Genomic DNA, 18,340 nt, shown 5'->3' with positions numbered 1-18,340 from the left:
GGGCGGCGGACGTATTAGATGACTATGTAGCTCGTATTTAGGCTTCTCTCCTGCAGTCCATATGTAAGCCATTTAACTAGTTAACTACGGAGTACTAACGAAGTCAGTCTTTGTGGGGATCGACACTCCGACACCCCGAAAGATCAACCCCAGCGAGAGAGCATGCACAAAGGCCTGATCAGAAAGAAAACTACCCAAGGTCTCGGGAATGCGAATCGGTCCAGCGAGTGAAGTCTTGCGATCATCGGCCTAACTGCATTATTGAGATCTATATATACAATGCATGCATGTAGCTAAGGCAGTAGAGAAAGATACATGCAACAGCGCCCCCCTCCCACCTCTCCCAAAATGCATATATGGAAGTCTAAAGGAAAAGTCGTAATCATCCAAACCTAGAGAAACGCCGGCCCACGTGTACAAAAGAATCGTTTAAATAGTTAAAGCACAAATCGACTCAAGATAATGAGATTGGTCTTATGCCCAGCGTCATTTATTCCGTAGGAATAATGTCTCTATCGAGTCCCAATGGTCGCAGTCGGAATAACTATGAGTTGGAAAATGGGGGTGTCAGTGCAAACATTCTAAACTCGGCCAATAGGTCACACGAGGGAGGAATAAAGCATACATATAGGTCATGCTGCTTCTTAAACTTGATTGAATGGCTTCTGGATGCCAGCGAAAAAGATACATAACGAAAGCCCAACTGAGGCTTGCAAACGCAGGCCAAGCGTGTGTCTTGATCTCCTCTCGGGCATTCCTAGATATAAAAGATGCTAGGGGGTTCGGTTTTGGGTCTATCGAAAGCCTTGCCATTGCAAGAACTACTCGTGCAAAAACGTATATGACGATCTATACAAAGGTTTTTGTCAATACTCAAGTCCAGTACCTGATCCAAGGATCAGCTATTGTGTTGGAGGGTTATGGTTCAGACCTGCTGGGTAACACTTGATCGCGACCGGCCAAATACGACGTATCCTCCCAATAAGCCTGCGAAGAAGGTATCATACGGTCCTTCTTTTCCAGATCCGCCGGGAGAGAGATATCGCAGCGCTAGCATAGAGGACTTGTATACGATCGCGAACGTTGCTAAGTTGCGTGCATGCTGTTTCGTCGCCTTCAGAACAAGCCGAGTTTTCTCATGTAGACTTCAAATATACGTGAGTTAACAATAGATTGCTTAAGAGAAGTCCAGATATGGTGCGACCAGGTCATAGGTACCTCCCAGATCGGAAGAGAAATATCATCCTGATGAAGGCAGCTTAGCGATTGGCTGCAACCAAATTATTCAAAACAATACCATACACCAATGCATGAGGAAAGCGGACTTTGCTTCCATAGACAGCCCCGTTGCGGGCACTTTTAAGAATTGCAAGCAGAGGTGCAAGCTCTGGGTTTAAAGCGATGGTGTTGAGCGCATCCTGGAGGGTGATTAGCCTGGGCATCATATTCACCCTTGAGCTGCATGAAGGAGATGCGCACCCTTAGTGAGTCCATTTTCAGTCTGTATATGAAGGATCGGTGATATGCCGTTCAGCCAACAAATTGAGGGTTGTAGGGCGGATTTGAGCTGCGCCGCATACAAAAATACTTTTTTGGTCGACTTCACGGAGATGCAAAATTAATAACCAAGGTGACTAACAAATGTGAGAAATAATGTTTTTGTTTTCATCATGAAAAGTAACCTGGCATGATGTTCTGTTAAAAGAGATACTGTGGAACCCCGGCTCAATCTCGAATACTCCGTAGATGGATCGTGATAATCGTCCCCCCCTCCAAGTTCCTCGGCATGTGAGAACAGCCAAATGAAAAAGCTTGCCGGATCGCCGACGTCACGGTACCCAAAGAGATGAAGTCACGTGGAAAACCTTCGTTTTGTTCACGGAGTAACTGGTTATTCCGTGCTCCAAAGGTTCTTTCCAAGGAAGTTGCGGGCAGCTGGTGCAGGCGGCCTGCCTAGCTGCTTGCGCGTTAAGCGCTCTTGCCGCAAGCGCGTGTCGGGCTTGTCGAGGTCCCGCGCTACTCCAGCAGATACAAACATAATCACTGCCGTTTTCAACTCTTTAAAACCTGCCGGTTTGCCAAATCGGTTGTCCTTTAATTCAAGTAAGTAGAAGGCATCACCAACTTGCAGCAGCTAAGTCGCCCTTAAACCCCGGTGCATCAAGAAACTGATATTTTCAAGCCGGTAAGCTATACAAAGTATGAAGTACATTCATCATGTAACTGCACCCCCAAATCCGATACCGTATATTGGCACATTATTTCATAATCCTCTTGAGTAACCAACAAGATCATATTCTGTAAAGTGCGTGAAATTTCTCTCACTTTCCAACATTTAAGATGTTCCCACTAGAAAAAGGGTGGCAAAGGCCAAAACAAGAAAAAAAGGGGGACTTTTGATGATAAAGAGACCTAATCCCACCAGTCATTCCAGATAACGCCGGGCTCAACGGGATACTAGCAAGCATAAGCAAATCGTACTTAATCGATCCGAGGCTTCTTAGAAGATCCTTCCTCAGACACTTGATCAATATCCATCATATCTCCATTAGCATCTTGGTCTTCACCTTCTATTCCGTTTCTTCGTTTGAGTCCTTTCATTTTCCTTGTCTGGAGCGCACTTAGATCCTGTCGACCCAGGTGTACTCGTCCGATCTTATCGCCGATAGAATCCATGCTGATATTTTTCTTTGTTCGTTCAAGGTCTTGTGGCCTCTTTCCTTGTTTCATGGCTTCTTTCATTGCCCCTGGATCCGCTTCTCGTATACGACCCAACTTGAAATCGAATTTGGGGCCAATTTCCTCCAATTCAACTCGGGGAAGCTTCTGGCCGCTCTTTTTCGTGCAGATTCGATACCATCTTAAATGAATAACTGGGCTTGTCCCTTCAGTTGGCTCATCCGCTGCAACCATAAGCAAATACTGTAGTCCTTCAACATCAATTTTGGATGTTTCTTCGACCTTGAAAATATCCAACAGCATACTCTTCAGCATACCAAACACAGGAACCGTAGAATCCGCCCACACACTCCCTGCAAACAGAATCATGGGTTTCATCCCAAGGCCAACATTTAATTTCGCATGAAATCCACTTCCTCGCACGGCTGCATCCTTCTCCATCTGTTCTTGTGTCCCAAGCAACAGTAGTTCACACATTTCTAGAACCTTCGCATCGAATATGCGAACCAATGTGACGCAATTCGGTCGCTTTTTGTTGCTGCTGCCCCAAATCACAATACCGCACTCGTTTTTGGTTGCTAGGAACTCCAGGCTCGCTGCATTTTCAAAAGGATGAATGTTTGCATTCTTTTTGTGAAAGAGGATTGAATGAGGCTGTGTAAGGGAGTGGAAGACTTTGAGTGCTGTACGGAGAGGGAATGGGCATTTTGGCCCATGGAGGAGGAGAATACGCTTTGGCTGTTCGATAAGTTGTGGTTCTCGCGACTTGAGAATCCTCGCAGTGCGCGGATTCCGTGCTTTGCTAGATATTGCGAGGAAAGATCAGCATTTTATTTTGCAAACATGTCTGTAATTGACTCTTAGAAGAGAAACACATACACTTCTCTCAGCATCATGGTGTCTAGTTGTGTTTATCCAACCCCAGTATAGTCTTTAAAAACTTGCGACCTCGACCTCGAAATAATTTAGAGTTATCAAACATTTTAAACAGTGCAAACAATGCAAACATTAGGTAGTTAACTAACTGGGTGTTAAAATCCCGCTCCGTCTTCTGTACTCCGTACAGAGTGTTCTGTTGCAAAGTATACCTATGTGCCGAATGCAGGCATCTGGGGGTCAGACCACCCTCAAGAAAGTGCTCACTCTTAGTTCACTGGCATAGCAATTGAGCGCAACTTAGTTACTCGCAAGCTGGTTGGATACTTACATATGTAGTTAAGTGTAGAGAAAATATGTATTGGTATATGTCCACTACCACTTAGGTGAATGTCTTTCAGGAAGAAAACAGGCCTGGCCTTCCTCTTGCTTTTCTGTACATTTCTATTTGATATATTCCAGATGTACCCCATACAGAGTACAGAGAACGCTGTATGCACTGTTGAAATCATTTCCTTGGTCGGAGAGATCTTCCAATTGTTGCCGCACCTTTGTGGCATATTTCCACCCTTGAGACATCCCCTGTTTGACAAATACCTTATCCCACACAAATCCATTGAACAACACTGTGCTGCAGAAAACATGTGAACTCATTTTGCAACTCTCAGTGTATGAGCTTCGAGAAAGGACTTTCCATGATTTTAGTTAAAGCAAACCCAATTATCCATTAGCTGCTGGGACCTGTGAGAGTTTACTAATCCCACCATGTGTGGTCCAATCTTTTTGATACAATTATGGAAATACCAAGAGAATATCAACATCAAAATCTGCTTTAACCATTGTACCCCTCAATTTTACTGCTGTTTTGAATGTTCCTTTTCACAATCTTCACTAGGTTTCTCTAATTCATGCCAGATATCCACTGACATTTCCTGACGTATATCCAACGGATCGCACCTGTTGGCCACATGGCCCTAGATGTGAGTATCCTCTAAAATTGCTCGGATTGTATGCAATATTCGACGGAAGCAGACTTGGAAGACAGTTGATGTCTGTTGCTCCCTGAGTGGAGACTGTCAGCACAGAAATGTTACTTCTTCACTTTACAGTGATTTGGATCGAGCTTTTTTTCGTAGGTTTCGAACCCATCCTTTGGTTGGAGTTTTGCTAACCTTTACCCCGTAGGGAGTGAAGAAAGGAGAGTGCAAAGCAATCGGCGAGTACCCAAGAAGAGGCATATTCGGGAAGGTGCGGAACTCGCCTGATGATTGCGGTTCGACGATTGACCTTTCAGACATTTCTAACGTCCAATTAGCCATTCGGAGAGATAAGGGAAAGCCCTTTGAATAGAAGGACGTCAGTGGTAAGGGAAAATATCGCTTCGCAATTGGGTATTCTCGCGTTCTTTTGGCTGACTAGTCCAGTCGTACTCTGTTCCGGAGGGGACCTCATTTACCTCTCATAGCGGTGGCAATGGCAATAATGGCGTTACCGTTATTGTCTCTTTGGACGGACATCCAGTAATTGGGGGCAGGCCCCCAACGATCAACCAAGGCAGCGGTGGTATCGGGGGTCAACATAGCCCCGAAGAAGAGCAGAGACCCGGGGGAGAAACAGGGTTGGAAGGACAGCAGGGTGTTGACGGCCAGCAAGGCACTGAGGGCGACAATGCTGGCGATGGCCCGTGCCCCTGTACTTGTTCATGCCCCTCTGATGCATTCAGTCGACCACAAGGACCAATAAATAGCGGCGGAGTTGGAGAGGTGTCGATACCAGAGTCTGCAATCATAGCTACCTCTTTTGTGGATGGTGGCACTGAAGTAGCTACCAGTGCAACAAGCGCTCCGTTTGAAATTCCCTCCAGTCCGATTTTGCAGATGCCTCCGGCGGACACCGACCTGAATATACCGGTGAGCACAACTCCACCACCCTTTGGCGTCCCCACGGATGCTCCCGTACCCTCGGAGACGTCAGAATTTGTCAGCGAACCGTCGTCACCGGTAGATTCACCAAATCCAATTTCAGCTACTCCCATATCTAGTATGGAAACTTTGCCCTCCTCTCCTGATCCGATGACATCATCACAGGTGCTCCCTTCCACACCGACCGAGGGAGATATCACTGTGACCAGTGCACCAGCATTGCCATTGTCGGGACAGGGAATTGATGCCAGCTCATTGGAACTTCATAGCACATTGGTTTTTGGTCTGGGAGGATGATTCCAGAATTGTTTACATTGTAAAGATTGAAATTTGCATCTTTTGTTCACTGTGGGACCCTCAAATTCCTACCAATGCTCGCCCCGTTACTTTATTTCACTAAAGGCTGAGTGCATGTATGTACGTACCGTAGCCCTGCTTTCCATTCGATTCAGGGATAATATGTTTATAACTCAAGGTTGGGCTATTGAGGGACTTGCTAGCTTATCGTTGTCGCAGTTTTCAAGTCTGACCTTTTTGGACATTCGTTTCAGCTCGCGTTTAGACACTCGTGGTTCCGATGTCGCCATTATCCTGTCTTCCGATGCCTTGCGCTTCACTCCATTCCCGGATTGTGGTGTTCCGGCGGAAGTACCCCTTTTAGCCTGCAGGGCTGTTTCTCGAGAAGGGCTCAATTTATTCCCTCCAATTACCACGTCCACAGTTCCCCTCCAACTGGACCTCTTCATTCGTGCTAGCGCAACAACCTTTCTTGCCTCATCGCACAACGCATCTTTCGCATTTTCCCGCGTCATTCCCCAAAGGCATGCCAAATTTATCACATCGAATGGCGCTCTTACACCCAATGCTTGCTTTGCTTCGCTTGAAAGGATGATGCCCCGGCCCCGGGTTGCACGCACCAAGGAAATTGCGTTGCTAATTAAATTCCTCCGAGCTTCTGGTCCACTTCCCGTAAGTCCAGGGCTATAGCAAATTTCAAAACGCACTCCCCGAGCGACAGCTGAAGAAAGGGTTTTAAATTTAAAGTGAAAAGGCAAGCGAACAGCCAGATCCAGCGATATGATGTCGCAATCAAGATTGTTACATGCTTGCATTAAAGATTTTTCATTCGTTGGTCGTATGGCAAGGAGGGAATATGATTGCGCTAGCGTATTAAGGCGTGGGTTTTGCGAAGGTTCGGAGACTGTGAGATTGAGTCGGGTGAGAAGGGTCATAGATTTCGGTATATTTGTGGGCATAACTGGCGGAGTTTGATTTGGAGGGAATTTCGTCGAGAGGGACTGTGATAAAGCAACCGTTGTGTAGCCCACTAAGCCGATAAGTGAATTAGAATTCGGGGCAGTATACTAATGGAAAATTTAGTACAAAAAGGGGTGCAAGCTCACATTCAGCCAGAAAGTGGAGAGTATGGACGACATTTGCATCGCTCGAGGTGTACGGAACATTCAGATCATAGAACGTCATGGTGCCATAGAGACTCAAGATCGGAATTGAACCAATAATTCCCTCTTCAGGACATTGCGTTGGATATACTCCGTAATAATAGGCTGGTTCGACGGGAATGGTAATCATGTATATGGGTACTCCGCAGCTGATGAAGCAACACACTCTGTTGGCATGTTACCTCGAAAATCTCTGGACTCTTGGCGGGTTGGCGCGATAAGATAAGGCTCCCTACTAGCTAGCTAGTTAGCTGACTAGGTGCGGGCAACCCGCGCTGAAGGTCGATGATCATGTGACCAGTTAGAATGCAAGGCTCAACTGGGGGTTTTGTCCTCCGTACTCCCTAAAAACTATGGACTACGGAGCAATGAGTAATCCTTTACTCCGTGCACTGTGCGGAGTATTTTGTCCTTCAATTCTCTGTAACCGCCCAAGTGGCAGAGCTTGGTAGTGAACGACTTCAGGATTAACGCCCAAAGAGTAATCTGTACGGAGTACTCCGTACGTAGCAATAAATACGGAGTAGGGCTTAGAGCCCGCCCCTATCCTCTGATTATATAATCTGTGGCACCGCTCCTGCTGTGTCGCTTGCGGCTTGGTCGAGTGACTTGGCTTGGGAGGAATTCAATCTTCGCCATATTGATTACGGACTGCTTCTGAGGCCAAAAGCCTCGTGGAGCTCCATCACCTATCTGGGCATTCCATGACCTAGTTAAACCTTCCCTTTACTCCCCTTGATCTTCAATACCTTGTGACTCCTTTCCTCCTCCTTCCTTAATATCCCACCAAATTCTACCTGAGTCCGCACCGTCCTTCTGACGTTCAGTGCGAACTCAAGAGGTCGCCATGGCGCGTGTATATGCGGATGTGAATCAACACATGCCCAAGTCATATTGGGATTACGATAGTGTCAATATATCCTGGGGAGTGTTGGAGAATTATGAAGTTGTTCGCAAAATTGGTATCACCCCGCAATCATGAGATGTCACCTTTTGCTTCATTGTACCTTAACCCCTCTTTTCGCATGGGCTGACCAGAAACATCTACCAGGGCGCGGGAAGTACTCAGAAGTGTTCGAGGGAATAAACGTCGTAAACTACCAAAAATGCGTCATTAAGGTGCTAAAGCCAGTCAAAAAGAAGAAGATCAAGCGGGAGATCAAAATCCTGCAGAATCTAGCTGGAGGCCCCAACGTTGTCGCTTTATTGGATGTTGTCCGCGATAGCCAAAGCAAAACCCCTAGCTTGGTTTTCGAGTATGTCAATAATACCGACTTTCGAACGCTATATCCTCGTTTCGTCGATTATGACGTGCGGTATTACATCTTCGAATTGTTGAAAGCTTTGGATTTTTGCCATAGCAAAGGCATCATGCACCGAGATGTTAAGCCGCACAACGTTATGATAGATCATGAGCGGAGAAAGGTGAGTTCCAAAACTTCTCACAAGATATTTAGCATGATAGTATTAACATGCTAAATGGTACAGCTTCGGTTGATCGACTGGGGCCTTGCTGAGTTCTACCATCAAGGTACTGAGTACAACGTTCGGGTAGCGTCCAGGTACTTCAAGGGTCCAGAGCTGCTAGTTGACTTCCAAGAATATGACTATTCCCTTGATATGTGGTCACTTGGTGCCATGTTCGCATCAATGATTTTCAGGAAAGAGCCCTTTTTCCATGGGAGTAGCAATGCAGACCAGCTTGTAAAGATCGCCAAAGTCCTGGGAACTGATGGGCTTTTTGAATACTTGGACAAATACGACATAGAATTGGATCCTCAGTACGATGAAATCCTTTCACGCTACCCGAGAAAGCCTTGGCAATCCTTTGTGAATCAAGAAAACCAAAGATTCGTCAGTAATGAAGCTATCGATTTCCTCGACAAATTATTAAGATATGATCATGCGGTTAGCCTCCCCCTTCATCTTTCATTCCTAGTATTTCACCAGCTGACATTCCGCCCAGGACCGGCTTACAGCCCAAGAGGCTATGTCTCACCCCTACTTTGCGCCTGTGCGTGCAGCTGCGGCCCAACTCACGCAGAATTCAGGCACTCCATTGCATTCTTGAATTCAGTTACTACTCTTTCCTCTCATTAAGTTCTGAGTGGTCCGTCCATTCAAACCTTGCAGTGGGGCTGCTCTCTTAGCAATGGATTTGACACATTCCCCCATTTTGGAATTGGAATCACTGTTCAGCTTGGTTCACTGTCATCAGAGATGATGTCCGAGCGCTCTTCGGTTGTTTGTGGATACTGCCAATAGGTCCATGCCTAGATGCATACAAAGCTCCGCAACATAGTAGGTATTTAAATACTTGACAGTGTCAGAAAGAGCCTTTGCGGCCTGGCGTACTTGCCATGCGCTCCAACTTTATTAAAGCAATTGTCATCTTGAGTGTTCTTTAGCCCTTCCTTGTCGAGCTGTAATAGATTTATATTAAGATAAAACAGCTTGCTTATTGCATGAGCCCGAATGATAGCTGTCCATAGTCTCCAGCACCATCCATATTATAGGCATTGCACGCATTCCCACAATTTCCACTCTTTTATGAACAGACAGGGCCAGATATTTTTTTTTAACAAGCCTGATTCCTCCAACAGGCTGTTGAGGGATGGCACGTGACGTGACTCACTGATTTGCGCTACTTTTCCAGGATTAAGCCCCCACTTAATACTACTTTAGCCTTCAGAAGTTCCCGTGTCGAGCTGAACAAATTGTGAGTGTAAGTCTCTCCAAACTCTCCCGACCTCACTGATTGTTTCCCTATCAGGACTTTTATGTGCGAACCCTATCCTTTGTTTCTGTTTGAGTAAAATCGGGTCAAGATACTGATCAGACGACAATTTACGCGCGCAGCGCGTTGGAGATTTGCTCCACAGCTTCGATTTATCACCATGGCTTCTGTTCCACCCCCCCAGGCGTCAGGTTAGTGTTAGAATGTGATATATAGCCTTCTAAAAGTCTTTGAGAAGGGCTAATTTTGGAACCTTAGCTTCAAGCGCAAATATTCCAGCGAACTGCGAGGGGAAAAGCGACAACCCGGATTGCGCTGACAATGGCGCAGAATCGCAGCCTAAGCCCAAGACAGAGAAAGAGCGTATGTTGTGCGGCAACCACTTCATGGGGATTTTTGTGCCTGCTTGCAAGCCCGGCCGTGACTCCATTGTACTGAACTTTCCATCAAATGACCTGTCTAATCGTTTCTGGTTTAGTCGAGAGAGAGCGCAAGAAGGCAGAGAAATTGAAGAAATTTGCGGAGAAGAACGCAAAAAAAGCTGGGACGTCCAAACCTGTCGAGAAAAAGACAAAGGTTGAGAAGGAGAAGACAGCCGATGCATACGACCCTCTAAAGATCGAGTCCGGAAGATATGAATGGTGGGAGAAAAATGGGCTTTTCAAGCCTGAATTTGGCCCAGATGGGAAAGTTAAACCACAAGGGTCATTCGTGATGACCTTCCCCCCGCCTAATGTTACAGGAGCACTGCATATGGGCCATGCATTAACCAACTCACTTCAAGATACCATGATTCGGTGGCAACGTATGAAGGGGAAAACTGTTCTGTGGCTTCCAGGGTATGACCATGCCGGAATTTCCACACAAAGTGTTGTGGAGAAGATCCTATGGAAGAACGAGAGGAAGACCCGCCATGATGTTGGGAGACCTGTTTTGACAAATATGATCTGGGACTGGACACACAAGTATCATAAGAGCATCACGACTTCCATGAAAAATATGGGAGGCTCATTTGATTGGACAAAAGAAGCATTTACAATGGATAAAAATCTCACTGCTGCAGTAATGGAGACCTTTGTGAAGCTTCATGAAGAGGGCACCATCTATCGAGCCAACAGGCTTGTAAACTGGTGTGTTGCTCTTAATACTTCTCTTTCTAACCTTGAGGTCGAGAACAAGGAACTGGAAGGGAGAACGCTGCTTGATGTTCCTGGTTATGACAAAAAGATCGAGTTTGGCGTGTTGACTCATTTCCTCTATGAGATTGACGGCACCGATGAGAAGATCCAGGTTGCGACGACCAGACCAGAGACAATGCTTGGTGATACAGGTATTGCTGTTCATCCGGATGACAAACGCTATCAGAAATATATTGGCAAGTATGCCAAACACCCATTCGTGGATCGCTTGCTCCCAATTGTTCCAGATGATAAAGTTGATCCGGAATTTGGTACTGGAGCTGTTAAAATCACACCTGCTCATGACTTTAACGACTTTACCCGAGGCACAGAACACAACTTAGAATTTATCTCAATTATGAGTGATGATGGAACCTTCAACGTCAATGCCGGTCCATTCGCGGGTGTCAGGCGTTTTGATGCGCGCTATAAGGTCATCGAGGCTCTGAAGGAGAAAGGGTTATATGTCAAATGGGAAAATAACCCTATGAAAGTTCCTGTTTGTGCCAAATCAAATGATGTAATTGAGCCGATCTTGAAACCACAGTGGTGGATGAAGATGAAAGAACTCTGTGAACCCGCCATCAAAGCTGTGGAAAATGGGGACATTGTTATTCGTCCTGAAAGCGCAGAAAAGAGTTATTTCCGGTGGATGAATAACATCACAGATTGGTGTCTCTCGCGGCAGCTATGGTGGGGTCATCAAGCTCCAGCTTATTTCATCCAGTTTGAGGGCGAGAAAGGCGACAATAGTGACGGAAATCTGTGGGTGACTGGTCGGACAGAAGAAGAAGCGACTGAAAAGGCAAGGGCGAAGTTTCCTGGAAAGAACTTTACCCTTATGCGTGATCCTGATGTGTTGGACACCTGGTTCTCTTCGGGCCTATGGCCGTTTTCTACCCTTGGCTGGCCTAAGAAGACTCATGACTTTGAAAACCTCTACCCGACTTCTGTCTTGGAAACTGGGTGGGATATTTTGTTTTTCTGGGTTGCTCGCATGATCATGCTCGGCATAAAGATGACTGGCCAAGTCCCATTTCGCGAGGTATATTGCCATTCATTGATTAGAGACTCTGAGGGAAGAAAAATGTCAAAGTCGTTGGGTAATGTGGTTGATCCTCTTGATGTTATGCGGGGTATTTCTCTGGACGCTTTGCATGAGAAATTGCTGGAGGGAAATCTTGCACAGAAAGAAGTTGCAACCGCGACGAAGTACCAGAAGAAAGCATTTCCAAAAGGAATTCCAGAGTGTGGTGCGGATGCGTTACGATTCTCTTTGGTGTCCTATACCACTGGTGGTAGGTAATGTTTCTAAACCGGGAGGAGACCATCGTTCTAATCTTTATCTTTAGGAGGTGATATCAATTTTGATATTCAGGTGATCCACGGTTATAGAAGATTCTGCAACAAAATTTACCAGGCTACCAGATATGTGCTCGGTAAACTGGGAAGTGATTTCCAGCCCCTGGCCTCTGCTTCAAAAACCGGTGCTGAATCCCTTGCTGAACGGTGGATTCTTCACAAATTCAGTACTGCAGCCAGAATTGCGAACGAGAAGCTAGATCAACGTGAGTTCTCAGATGCTGCATCCGTTCTATATCAATACTGGTACAGTCAGCTCTGTGACGTCTTTATCGAAAACTCAAAATCTCTTCTTCAGCAAGACGCTCCCACCGACATTCAACAGTCTGCAAAACAAACGCTCTACACCGCTTTAGAAGGCGCACTTACCCTAATTCATCCGATTATGCCATTCATTTCTGAGGAATTGTGGCAACGACTGCCTCGCCGTCCTGATGACAAAACCATTTCTATCATGAATGCAGCTTACCCGGAGTACAATTCCAGCTTTGATGACCCTAACGCAGAAGCTGCGTATGATTTAGTTCTTGCTACTTCAAAAGCTATCCGCAGCATTTTATCTGAATACGAAATCAAAACAAAAGGCGATATTAAGATTCAAACTTATAATGCGTCAAGCCACAAGACCATCAGAGATGAGGTTTCGAGTATCAAATCTTTAAGCGGAAAATACATTGGAGAAATTAGCGTTTTGGGCCCTGACAATACTATTCCCCCCCCTGGGTGTGTTGTTTCTACTGTTGGAGCTAATGCGGCTGTGTACCTGGAAGTGTCGGATGAGGTGCGACTGGAGCAAGAAGAGAAAGCGAAAGCCAATTTAGCAAAGGCCCTCGAAACCATCAACAAACAAATTGCCATCATGGAATCTCCTGCCTGGCAAGAGAAGGCCAAACCCCAGGCGAGAGAAATGGAAGAGAAAAAACTCAGGGACGCTCAGAGCGAGGCAGCACGGCTTGAGGAGCAGATCAAAGATTTGGAGAAGCTCAAGATTTAAAGATATGAGTTAGAATGTTAAAAGAGGCCTATCGGGCACGAAGTACATAGATTTGCCAAAGACCAGACTACGTATATTCATATTCATCCTAGAGGAATCCTCCTACGCAACTGTCTTGTTCTTGGCTTGATGAACTAAAGACTGAGCGGATAACATAATTAATCCATTCAGGGAGCAGACCAACCCAGGTGTTATTATGATTTTTGATTATGAGGCTAAATTATATGCATCTTTTTATGGTCATAGATGAGGTTTGAGCTTGATCGCTAATAATTTTCACATACTCCGTACAAATATGTAGTAAGGTTAGCTATATTACTGAAAATATATTGTAACTTTTGTAATCTCTACAATGAGATATGTTGGAAGATTAAAGTTAAATATAAGAGCACATGAGAGGATAACTTACAAATACAGAGTACTCTGTACTCCGTTACTCCATAAATATTAACTAGTCTTTGGACGTTTGGTGGTCTGATCGGTCCGCTCCGGTGATGACTTAGCTACATTACCTAATTACGTGGACCTAGGCTCCGGTCACGTGGAGCGCAGATCACGGGCCGGCTTCAGTTAGCTACTAAGCCGAAAGAGGTTTGGCAAACAAGATTCAACTCAAACATCCACAAGCTGACATCTCAAATCAAACACAGCAAACTTGACAAACAGCAATTCTCCAGCGGACAAGCAAGCCGAAGAGCTGAAGTAAACCGGAAAAGCCGTTCAGGATCCTCACTGCATCGCAATTGAGAAACTCGAGTGCTGTATCGGCAACCTGCGGACTATTGGTATGTTATCTTACCGCCGCCTTCCTCCAAAGCCCTCCTGCAAAAATGCCACCAAGCGTGCTAATGATCCTATAGTATTGTTCCTCTCACAGAACGGCTCTATTACGATAAGCGCATTGGGATGAAATACTTGACGATTGCGTGTGGCTAAGTGCAGTTTTCCATAACCAGCCCGATGACATCCACGACCCAGTCGCACACACGCAATATCACCGGTCGCCGTCCACCCCATCAAAGTCAACTCACCGGGAACCCACCGGAACCCGGCAATACAACTCATAGCTTAGCTACAGCTGCCGGCTCGGCTGTATATACAACTGAGAACCATTTGGCGGGATTAGTTGAGGCCGCAACTGCTGCCGCTGGGCAAAATGTAGGATGGGCTCAACCTGAGGACGGCGACACCACAATGTCTGGAGAAGCTCGTGCAATACAGTCCCAGCTTGATGGCTACACGGTTGGTATGCAGCTAGAAGATGGGTTTACAAACCCAGGGAATGCGCCGAGTTCTCATTTCATCCTTCCCGGCCCCAGTGGGCAAGCATCTGCCAATGGCGGAAGACAGATAGCCCCTGCTACCGATTCCGGCCCTCCAACCGAAGGAAACCCCTCTGGCCGTAAGCGCAAACGAGATAATGCGAACGTGGATCCCACGATAACAGGAAACCCGTCGCTTGGAGCCAATGGTGCAGAGCCTGGGCAACATGGGCACACGAGCGCGGATGGATTGAATATCAGAGATCTTCCTCCCCAGCAAGCTATCTCTAATGCGCGAGCAGCTGGTGTTCATTCGGCCGTCGCACTTTTTCGACAACCTTCGGCGACAAGTAAAAAGTATACACGTCCTCCAATGTCAAAGCTTTTTGCATCATTGGAGCTGTCGCCTGAAAATTTTCTCCACCTGCAAGCTGCTGCCAAGGCCTACATGCTCGATGTGAATCATCCTGAGAGACGTGATTGTGTTGGCCAACGCGGAAAGGGTGATACAGAAATGGTCAGGCTGAGACTTTGGAACTGTGTCAGCGAATTTTTGGACAAGGAAGGGAATGGCCCCCGCTTTTTTGGGGAGAATGTCGTCAATGAAGGAATGGGCCCAAGGCAAATGATCTGGCCGAGAGACGACCAAAAAATAATATCCCTAATGATGCCTCTTCTCCGACGTATGGTCACGAATGAGCGCCAACGCCAATATGCTATTGAGACTAGGAAAGGCGGTAATTCGGAGGAAAAGAAACGAAAACAAATGGAGACTGGTATACCCAACACATCGGCTCCCACACACGAAACTCACTTTCAACAGCTAGGCGAAACTGGAATTGGAATGCTTGATCTACTCTCCGGCGGCTATCCATCCGACTGGGAGTCAATCACACAGTCCTACGACTCATACAACGAAGGCTATCGGTTAGATAATCTCGGTGCTATATCTGGTCTTCCTCAGCAAGACTGGTTGGGTCTCGTGGCTGCTGTTGATTGTCATTACCAGATTGACCACCATGGGAACGGTGCAGAATGTGACCAGCCCTGTCAAGATTGCATGGTTAATCACATTGTGTCTTCGGACAGTGTCTCGCATGCAAATTGGAGAATCGCAGGTCAAGGCGATGGTCTTGCGGCGCGAACATACTTGTAAGTCTTGGCCCTCACGTGTGTTGATGATCTTTCGCTGAGAGACATGGCGCTGACGTCCATGGTAAATTTTCAGTGCGTCTGGGATAACTCGAGATGTGTCGCATATAATCAAGGAAAGCCTCATCAATCGCGCTGGCAATCCGCACGACCCGAAGTTCACATCTTCAGCCACATTCGCAGAGCGTCCTAGCTCCGAACCTTTCGTTCCGCAACCGTCGGCTTTAGCCCCGATCGTACCCGCTACTCATTCCGCGCAGGGCCCTCCAAGACAAGAAAGCAAGTCACTAACTTCCGTGAAACTTTTCATAAGCATTGTGCAAAACGGCGACGATAAACGCCTATTGCCTCGTCTCGAGCTTCCATGCGATCCCAGCGCTGGTCTATCAGCGCTCTTGAAGAACGTCCGACAATATTACCAACAGCAGCAACATTTACAGACCCATCAAATGCCAGTCAATTTTCGTATAAACGCGTGGCTTAAAAATGGTTTAGTTCCTATAGGAAATGACGAGGAGTGGATGGCAGCACTGATGGCAGCGCACATGGTGGATTGGATGGATGGGGAACTCCGCATCATTGTTGATGGAGGTGGAGGGAATGTTTAATTAGCTATAGTTGGGAGTTGATGGGAGGGAATGCTTGGCTGCATACAGAGATCTTGGTGCAGCATTCTGGGATAGCTTGCATGTAAGTTCGACTCTTCTCGCCCTTAAAAATGACTTATCGATATCATGAATATCCGGTATCTAACTCAGAGAGTAAATTATAATCATGGGTTTATTTCAGCCTGTATGTACCATATATAATGTGCAAGGTACTTCCATACCAAGGTACACCTGCCTCTTCGTATCTGTCCACTGTGTGAAATCCTGTCTCCGTTGTAAACTGGAGCAAAGGACAGCCGGTGTGTTTTGCAAACCAAAAAAGTAAAAGAAAAACAGGGTTTTACCTCATAATATGTCAATCTTAACTGACTACCATTCACCAGGAACCATGACAAGTTAGGGCCTAGATGTTACTGCTTCTTCAGCATTCTTCCTTTGGCACGCGCTGCCCTCTCTGGCTCTTTACAGGGATCCGAGAGCTTAAATCGCCAATAGGCAATGAAATAGGAAGGTCGACAGTCTCGAGCATTTCCGCCAGGAGCAAATACCATACAAGTACACATAGTCCGAACGTGAATGCTCCTCCAACCTAAAATAAGGACAAAGGAGGTACTCTCAGCAGGTATTCACAAGAATGCGAAGATTTTACTGCCGAAAGCCTCTGTACTTACCACCTGTAAACGCTCGGCATTAGCGATATGGTTCAAAGCTAGTTCAAAGTAGGTGCCTGCAAAACAGGCGAACGCGACCACGAGGAAAAGGAGACCCAAAAAAAGGCAGATATTGGTTCGTAGGGAGCAAATAAGGAAGAAAACCGTCAGGAGGGTAAGGAAAACAAAGAAAAATCCTAAGAGAAAATGTCCCAGTCAGATCCCGGTTTGATCCGCTGCTAGAAGAGGGGACAAGTGTACCCGTTGTCGCGTTGAAGCTGGCGGTCTTTTGGCCTTCTAAGGGATTGCCAGTTGGTGAATATGTCGAACCGACAGCGAAAAAGGGTATCAAATTCGTGCCCTGGACGAGCCAAAACATGCCTAGGGAGGGGCGAGTGAGTACCTTAAACTTGAGGCCTGATTTTGCCATTCGCCGTCAGTTCTACTTACCAAAGGTTAGAAATAAAGTGGAGGAGAATGTGTTTCCAAGAATCCAATTACCCAACCCCCCGAGAAGCTGAAGGAAGCCACCAAAGAAGATCAACACGGATCTTTCATGGAACAGACGAATTAGCACTCCCATTTCCTACTAGCTGAACGGAGAGTAACGGCTTACAAGATGGCACCGCTGTTTCTGCCCGCACCACTCCAACCCATGGCAGCGCATGCGTTTGGTGTAGTGGCAACCAAAAACCCGATCAAGGCAACGGGGGTCGGATTGGCGAATGTCTTACGCAACGTATCCGCGTGTGGCTGCTGATGAGGATTCAAATAGAGCTTCTCAAAAACATCTCGAGGAATGATTACGCTCTCCGCGGTTTGCGTTCTTCTGATAGGCTCGAAGTTGATCTCATTGAGATCGTCCTTGTCAGTGGACATTGGTGTGGAGGGCATGATATAGTAAGTCAAAGACGAGAACCTCCTTGTCGTTTAAGCTTCGAAAGTCTGCAACTGTATGGAGTATAAATAAGCATCCATACGACCAGGCGATGTGCCCAATTTATAGCAATTGAGAACGCCACTAAGGTAGCCAGCGCGCATGCTAGCTTCGAAGATTGAATGGCAACCCTTATATCTTACCCCGGGAACAACAAAACGAAGCTTAGGGTGGGGTAACTATTATATTCCATGCGGGGGAGGGGTTAAGTCTTTGGATAACACAAATCAGGTTGTCCAGAGTATCTTCGACCGGAGGTCGGCGCTTTCGGCCAGGAACTGTGCAACGCATATTGACGTATCCCTCATGTGGGGCTTCTATTGGGCGGTGGCAGACACCGCCCTGAAAACAGAAACGAAGTGGTGACACTTTTTGAAGCCTATTGAGGCGTTGCATCCACTTCAACGCCACGGATGGATTAAATGGTAGCTCCATAGCTCGCAGCGGAGAGTTCAAAACGATGCAAGCACGCGACTTCGGAATAAGTTAAGCCTGACCACTCTACGGCGGCGAAACTGGGACT

At 46.5% G+C, this 18,340-nt stretch overlaps 8 protein-coding genes across 8 annotated transcripts; 4 read left to right on the top strand and 4 right to left on the bottom strand.

Annotated features, from left to right (window-relative positions):
* Positions 1 to 221: 221 nt before the first annotated feature.
* Positions 222 to 1,785, bottom strand: D8B26_001162 (uncharacterized protein). The gene is made up of 6 exons (XM_003070669.2): positions 1,480 to 1,785; positions 1,303 to 1,418; positions 1,219 to 1,245; positions 932 to 1,145; positions 626 to 849; positions 222 to 544 (listed from the first exon to the last, which is right to left on the bottom strand). The coding sequence occupies exons 1-6, from the start codon at positions 1,492 to 1,494 to the stop codon at positions 487 to 489; spliced, it is 654 nt and encodes a 217-aa protein (XP_003070715.1). The 5' UTR covers positions 1,495 to 1,785; the 3' UTR covers positions 222 to 486.
* Positions 1,786 to 2,150: 365 nt separating this feature from the next.
* RPF2 (rRNA-binding ribosome biosynthesis protein rpf2) lies at positions 2,151 to 3,575 on the bottom strand (the record flags this gene model as incomplete). Its single annotated transcript, XM_003070670.2, has 2 exons — positions 2,151 to 3,481; positions 3,559 to 3,575. 2 exons carry the CDS (start codon positions 3,573 to 3,575, stop codon positions 2,482 to 2,484), a joined length of 1,017 nt encoding a protein of 338 aa, XP_003070716.1. The 3' UTR covers positions 2,151 to 2,481.
* A 697-nt stretch (positions 3,576 to 4,272) lies between these two features.
* Positions 4,273 to 6,804, top strand: D8B26_001160 (uncharacterized protein). The gene is made up of 4 exons (XM_066123455.1): positions 4,273 to 4,687; positions 4,741 to 4,803; positions 4,871 to 4,918; positions 4,980 to 6,804. Exons 1-4 carry the CDS (start codon positions 4,643 to 4,645, stop codon positions 5,772 to 5,774), a joined length of 951 nt encoding a protein of 316 aa, XP_065979529.1. The 5' UTR covers positions 4,273 to 4,642; the 3' UTR covers positions 5,775 to 6,804.
* Positions 5,948 to 6,959, bottom strand: D8B26_001159 (uncharacterized protein; the record flags this gene model as incomplete). The annotated part of the gene is made up of 2 exons (XM_003070672.2): positions 5,948 to 6,804; positions 6,881 to 6,959. 2 exons carry the CDS (start codon positions 6,957 to 6,959, stop codon positions 5,948 to 5,950), a joined length of 936 nt encoding a protein of 311 aa, XP_003070718.1.
* Positions 6,960 to 7,584: 625 nt separating this feature from the next.
* On the top strand, positions 7,585 to 9,470 carry CKA1 (Casein kinase II subunit alpha). Its single transcript, XM_003070673.2, has 4 exons — positions 7,585 to 7,899; positions 7,989 to 8,362; positions 8,426 to 8,845; positions 8,904 to 9,470. The coding sequence occupies exons 1-4, from the start codon at positions 7,785 to 7,787 to the stop codon at positions 9,006 to 9,008; spliced, it is 1,014 nt and encodes a 337-aa protein (XP_003070719.1). The 5' UTR covers positions 7,585 to 7,784; the 3' UTR covers positions 9,009 to 9,470.
* Positions 9,471 to 9,720: 250 nt separating this feature from the next.
* On the top strand, positions 9,721 to 13,308 carry VAS1 (valine--tRNA ligase). Its single transcript, XM_003070674.2, has 4 exons — positions 9,721 to 9,865; positions 9,933 to 10,037; positions 10,153 to 12,150; positions 12,205 to 13,308. The coding sequence occupies exons 1-4, from the start codon at positions 9,835 to 9,837 to the stop codon at positions 13,206 to 13,208; spliced, it is 3,138 nt and encodes a 1,045-aa protein (XP_003070720.2). The 5' UTR covers positions 9,721 to 9,834; the 3' UTR covers positions 13,209 to 13,308.
* A 598-nt stretch (positions 13,309 to 13,906) lies between these two features.
* On the top strand, positions 13,907 to 16,820 carry D8B26_001156 (uncharacterized protein). The gene is made up of 3 exons (XM_003070675.2): positions 13,907 to 13,993; positions 14,069 to 15,622; positions 15,699 to 16,820. Exons 2-3 carry the CDS (start codon positions 14,169 to 14,171, stop codon positions 16,228 to 16,230), a joined length of 1,986 nt encoding a protein of 661 aa, XP_003070721.2. The 5' UTR covers positions 13,907 to 13,993; positions 14,069 to 14,168; the 3' UTR covers positions 16,231 to 16,820.
* D8B26_001155 (uncharacterized protein) lies at positions 16,652 to 17,774 on the bottom strand (the record flags this gene model as incomplete). Its single annotated transcript, XM_003070676.2, has 5 exons — positions 16,652 to 16,819; positions 16,902 to 17,077; positions 17,142 to 17,261; positions 17,331 to 17,431; positions 17,497 to 17,774. The coding sequence occupies 5 exons, from the start codon at positions 17,772 to 17,774 to the stop codon at positions 16,652 to 16,654; spliced, it is 843 nt and encodes a 280-aa protein (XP_003070722.2).
* Positions 17,775 to 18,340: the final 566 nt, after the last annotated feature.

The sequence above is a fragment of the Coccidioides posadasii genome, chromosome 1 (assembly GCF_018416015.2).
Source record: "Coccidioides posadasii str. Silveira chromosome 1, complete sequence".
Lineage (NCBI taxonomy): Eukaryota > Fungi > Ascomycota > Eurotiomycetes > Onygenales > Onygenaceae > Coccidioides > Coccidioides posadasii.
Note: the sequence above shows the minus strand (reverse complement) of the source record. Positions and strands in the feature narration are given on the sequence as shown.